The sequence below is a fragment of the Fukomys damarensis genome, unplaced genomic scaffold (genome assembly GCF_012274545.1).
Source record: "Fukomys damarensis isolate Sample0158 unplaced genomic scaffold, DMR_v1.0_HiC HiC_scaffold_19, whole genome shotgun sequence".
NCBI classification, from domain to species: Eukaryota; Metazoa; Chordata; class Mammalia; order Rodentia; family Bathyergidae; genus Fukomys; species Fukomys damarensis.
Genome location: NW_022900931.1, coordinates 45059928 through 45065930, shown reverse-complemented (window position 1 = coordinate 45065930; position 6003 = coordinate 45059928). Strand labels below are relative to the sequence as shown.

General features: G+C 36.9%; 1 protein-coding gene across 2 annotated transcripts in view; it reads right to left on the bottom strand.

Moving 5' to 3' along the window:
* The window catches only part of Rgs5 (regulator of G protein signaling 5), a 142620-nt gene that overhangs the window by 48237 nt on the left and 88380 nt on the right, over positions 1 to 6003 (bottom strand). Inside the window, exon 1 of one of the 2 annotated variants that reach the window (XM_010621504.2) lies at positions 4649 to 4866. The exons of the other annotated variant lie outside the window; for it this stretch is intronic. Within the exon in view, the coding sequence (XP_010619806.1) occupies positions 4649 to 4692 (44 nt within the window). The 5' untranslated portion in view covers positions 4693 to 4866. Of the gene's footprint in view, positions 1 to 4648; positions 4867 to 6003 lie in introns of those variants that run through there. 2 annotated transcript variants of the gene reach the window in all.

The window sequence follows — 6003 nt, the reverse complement described above, 5'->3', positions numbered from 1 at the left end:
TAAAAATATAATAAAAATAAGTATGGGATATAAAAAATAGAAACAGAAAAATCTGATCTTAAAAAATGTGAACTCTTTTAGTTGTTTTTGGATTTCAAATATAAGTATATTTCTTTTCTGTGGGAAGTTTTGTTAGAAAATGTAAGTGATACAATCAACAAGCATATGATATTTATCAAATTAATAAAACCAAGGAGTTTATAAATCATAAAATTTTGAGGACAGTTTCTCAACTATAAGTAACTTTGTTTTATTTGTAAATACATTATTTCAAAAATATTATACAAAAAGAAAATGAGAAAGAACATACAATGTTTGAAGATCATATCAAACTAATAATGTATTTGGATTATCAGTCTGTGTTGTATAAATTTTTGTTTATTTCATATCCTTTTTTTGCTGTCATATATATGTATATTTGAAATTTTTATTTAGTATCTTCATTTCTTGTTGTCATGTATGTTTGCAATCTTTAATAAAAAAAACTATGAGCCAAAACAAGCCTTTTCTCCTCATAAGTTGATTCTCTTAATGGGAAGCTGGACATCTCAGCTTCATCTCTGAATAATATAGACAGCAACACTCTGTCTATATTACCAGATTGAAGGAGGACCAAGCCTCCAACATATGCATCGTTGGAGGACAAACCACATCCAAACTGTAGCACCATGGAATCATTTGCAAGACATAAGAGGTTGTGAACAAGTGTGGTCAGAAACTCAGAGGTTTCTCCATTCACCTGCCTCTGAGGGTTAAAATAGGCTGTACAAAGATGTTACAACATCAGCCAACATTTCTGCGCCCTCTCACCTTCATGTGTGCACACATAGCTCTGTGCCTTTGGCAACAGATGGCTATCCTTCTTTCTCCCCTTATCTAGATTTAGAAACCTCCTCAGTCTTTGAAGACTGTTCAAGAATCATCCCTACAACTTCTTGCAGTCTTCTCCGACTCCTAAAAGGCAGTTAACACCCCCCCGCCTACTTTTGTGCTTTCATAATTTTACTTCTTCATACTGGATTACATGATTGAGTATAATTTTTCTCATTTACCTCAGTAATTAAGATGAATTTTTCTTGTGAACATGGCCCGGATCTTTCATCTATATGTGTATGCCATGTACACAGGTTTGAAAAAAAAAAATCCAGGAAAATAACTGTATCAATAGTGAGCTTCCAACTCATATGTTCCCAACAAATATGACCCTAAATCCAGAGGCTCCACCAATATCTTCTTAGGCTTCAGTAAAGCTTTGAAATAGAATGTATTTCGCAAAAGAGTCAACAATTCAAAGCTGAATAGCACCAGTAAAAATAAGACATCAGCTGACTCAAGTTTTTCTTCCTCCACTGACAGTACAAGTCCCACCCAGACAGTACAAGTTGCAATGTACCAAAAGGTTAAAAACTGTGTATGACAGCCATCCATTACTCAAATGTTTGGATGATTTGTCCCTTGAAACATATAAAAATATAAGGTCTATTTAGAGTTTTAATGAGCAATAGTCTTAAAAATCTAGAGTAGTTTCTACAAATACATCAAAGTTAACTTGGCTTAATGCTTTCCTAAACACTGAAAAAGGAATATTTCACAGAATTAAAGTTTCCCTCACAAAGCATGGGGATGCATGCCAGTAATCCAGCTACTCAATAGGCTGAGATGGGAGGACTGCAAGTTTGGGGCTAGCCTTGGCCATCTAAGAAAAGGAAAACGGCTGAGACTATAGCTTAGTGGTAGAGCATGTGAAGTGGCAGAGCATGTAAAGACTCTGAGTTCAATCTTCAGCCCTGCAAAATTTAGTTTTCCCTTACATGAAATAAATTATACTTTATTATAAACCAGTGCTAGAATCATGAGTAGGTTGCTTGTGCTACAACTAGTGGTATCAGCCCAGGGTTGGTGTCATCCCAGCATGGTTGTTCATTATTCAACTTTTCTCTCGAACTTTAAGAGTAAAATAAATTGGAAAAACAATTACCTTTAACTGTATCTTTCACTAATTACCAAATCCAAGTATAAATCACTTCATTTATATTATATTGAAACTAGAATGAATATTACAGAACAAGTAACCCAACTTTCACCAATTAAATTAGAAAATAGGGTTTTGGGACAGTGAAAAGACTTTCTTTTTCAGTGATGCATATTTAGATAATAGCAAAACCAAATCTGCTCCTTACTCTGAATCAGTACACTTTGCTCTATGATGAATGCCTGTGTTGATGAGATTTTTGTAAACTGAATTCTCTTTCCAATGAGATATATAAGTTACTATTTAACTCTCAGTTGAGCTTTCCATTAAAAGCTGATTTGTTCTGTAATGCATATTTGCTGCCCTAATTTATTTTATATGGATTCTAAGTATCTTTAAGCATTGAGACATACCATGCTCCTCTTGCTGCTTGGAGAAAAGAAATTAAATGATGGGAGCCTATGTGGGTGAGGGGGTGAGAGTCAGTGGAGAGCCCTGACAGGCAAGTATGAGAGCATTTTTGCAAGTCTCACCATCCTCTTAGAACAGAAAATCCTTGCTGCTTTCTATGGGTTGGGTGCTAACAGCTCCACAGCTACACAATTCCACTCTTTAGAACATTCCTTTCAGGCAGCATTATAATTAGACATAAGAATCTATTTACAATGTTAACAGAGTATGAAAAACTATATAACAGCATATAATAACTGCAGGATTCTCTACATTCCAGTAGATTAAAAAATTCATGCCTATTAAAAAAAAAAAAGAACTTGCTTCTTAGCCACTCTGATATTACGCATGAATGTTCTTATCCTGGAGGATAAGAATTTCCTGTGTATTAAAAGATTCACAAATGTGGAGGTGGAGATGTGATTCAGTGATACAGTGCTTGCCCAGCATGCATGAAACCCTGGGTTTAATCCCCAGCACACACACACACACACACACACACACACACACACACGCACGCAGATTCATAAAACTAATCAGTGTGACTACTGATAGTAAAACATATAAAACAATGATAGAAATAATTTTAGAACATTACATCTATATGTTTTGGTAAACATTATGCATACTTTTAAGAATAGGGCAAAATTAGTAGCAATATCAAATTCTCAACAAACATTGTTTGATTACTTATAAAATGCTAATTTGTTTTAGAATCATAAAAATTTCTGAAAGACTGGTTTTACAAAGATTCTAGAGTCAACTATTCATCAATCACTGAGGTGATGAGAATATGTAAGAAACGCAAATAAGTGGGCTAAAGACTTTCATTCATAAATGCTGTGAGAAAGTCAAGTGCAATTTTTATTATTATAAAAAGAGAAAAAGAAATAGTTATGTATCATTTCATATTCAAGAACTTTGGGTGCTTTCAGTTCTCTGTGTCCTGCCTATTTCTCAGGCTTTTTGTAGAGTAGGTGAGAGGGAGTAATAGCAATCAGCAAGATCTAGCATTAAAACCCTTCCTCTTCCCCAAGGTTAATCTGATGGTTAACATTGATCCCCTAGTTGTAATCTAATTATTATAACTTGACTGACACTAGCTTCTTTTATCTGCCTTTATTTAAATTATCTGTGCTATTGCCAGCAGGGAATGGGTCACTATAGGCATAATTTTCAATCATCATAAGCACTGTTGCAAATAATTATTGTACTCCGTTGTTGTTATCATCTTATAAATCATTTTGTGATTATATCTGGGGTGGAAATTATCAAGAAAGAGACAATTTTTTCTCAAGGCAGAAGTCCTAGATTCACATTCATATTCACTAAATAATACAGGCTTCTTAGGCAAGCACTACCACTACCTTTAGGGTTAGGGTCATTTTTTTTAGATAATGATCAAACTAAATTTATTTAAATGCACTAAGAAGAGAAACATCCCTAGCTCTCTGCATCAGGTAGGGTTAGGGAGTTAAATTTTCTTTTATTCACGTTAGGTACTTAGAATTCTTTCCAGTACATTGCTCCATTTATCTAAGACTGTTAGCTAACAAATAAATCCTATGTCCAAGGGCTTTTCTTCTGTTTAGTAATGCACCTACTTGTTTATAATGCAATCAGGGTACAAAGAACAATGAGAGATCCTTTCTGCCTCACTATAAACCTGCCTTCCTCCCCAGACCCTGTTTATTAATAAAGATTATCATTTATATAGCTCTAGTAAGTGTCCAGCATTCTTCTGGGTGTTACATGCCACAGGAAAGCACTTGATCCTCATAACCAGCCTATGAGACAGATACTCTTATTGTCTCCATTTTATAGGCAAGAAAACTGAGACACAGAGAAAGTAAATTAATTGCCCAAAGCTTAGAGATGGAAATAGTGGAGCCTGAATTCAAAGCACATAGTTTGGTGTTGGTATCCACATTCTTCACCATAAATTTTTTTCATTAAATAAGCACGTATAGAATTGGTATCTCCTTAAAGAAAATGATGTTTTAGATATTAAATAATGTGTGAAATATCCCACCCCTGCCACCAGTTAGGATGGTCCAAAATCTCAGTACTGTTAACATATAAGAAGCAATTCCTAAACTGCAATTATGTACATGTTTGACCTAAGTTTAGCCACAAACCACAACGCTGCTATTATCTCTGAGCATCCTCCTTCATGTAAAGATTTATCAAGTCTCATCTTTTCAACTAAAATAATGTGGTTCTCACCTTTCCAGGCATGAGTGGGGCAGGGCTGCAAGTCCTTTGCACATCTTGGTAAGTGGGTTAGCTTCTTAGCTTTAAACAAAACTTCTTAAAAGCAAAGTGGGTCTTTGAGAACTGCAACACTGTCTGGGGCTGTCTTTTCTGCTGAGAACTATATAGAGCCTCTTTTCCAGCCCTCTGTGGTTTGCTGGACCAATCCAGAGCTTTAGAGCAAGTTGCCAGCTGGAGAGCAGCAGCAAGCCTGTATGAGATGGAGACTGGAATCCTTCAGGCGCGGCATGAAACTTTCCTGCTTTATTAGAATAGTGCTGCTGATCCAGCTAGGGAAGTGTGAAGCCCTAAACTGCGCTCAGGCCTTTCACGTCTGACTCTGTAATCTCAGGCTAGCCACAGCTAAGATGTGTGTGGGCTTTCATGAAGAGCAAAGTGCCTCAGGCCCTTTCAGATCTGTCAAAGAGATAGAGGGGGCCTAACTTTCTTTCACTGTGAAAAAAACTGCTTCTTTCAAGGTGGAAGGAAAGTGTACATGAGTGTTTACAATGTGGTGGACACTATGATGCAGGAAATTAGGTTAAATGCTGCGTGGTTTTTCTTACATGAGAAATCCAAAATATAAATAATTTAAAGAGCAAAATAAAAGAAAGATGATAGAAAACAGGGATATAGACTTTGAGGAGATGGAAAGGGCCTCTAGGGATGGAGGGCCATGGGAGGGAGAGGAGAAAAAAGGGAAATAAAAAGGACCAAGATGTGATGTATATTTATATGCAGTGGATCCTCAAGTTACAACCAGCTTGACATACGAACAACGTGGATTATGACCATAATTTTAGTTCTAACTTACAAACAACATATTGAGTTATGACTGAATGCAGGCCACTTGTGTTTCCAGATGGTCTCAGATACAGACTTAACCCTTAAGGAGTTCTGGAAGGAGCATTACAACATCCATTCCTGTATGGGGTTTGTTAGGGAATTGATCATGTTAAAGTATGCTGTGGCGCCGCCTCACAGGCTGCATTCTCCTGGTACATCTTGGCTCCTAAAATGGCCTCATGCCCTTATCTTTGCTCCTCCCCCGCAAGGCCACAGTGGTCCAGGAAGTTGAAACCTGTGTCTGCAGGACTGGGCCCATAAAAGCAATCTGGCCTGTGATAGGTTAAAAGTAGCTCACTCCTCCTAAATAAGCAATAGCCCACCCCCAAACTGATAAAAGGACCTTCCTTTCTTTGTTCTCTTCTCTCTCCTTCTGCTTCTTCTTTCTCTCTCTCTCTCCCTCTGCCTTCCTACCTCCTGCTCGCCTCCCTACAATAAAGATCTCCTGCCGGACCTCTCTGTGTGTGAGTGGCATAATTGGG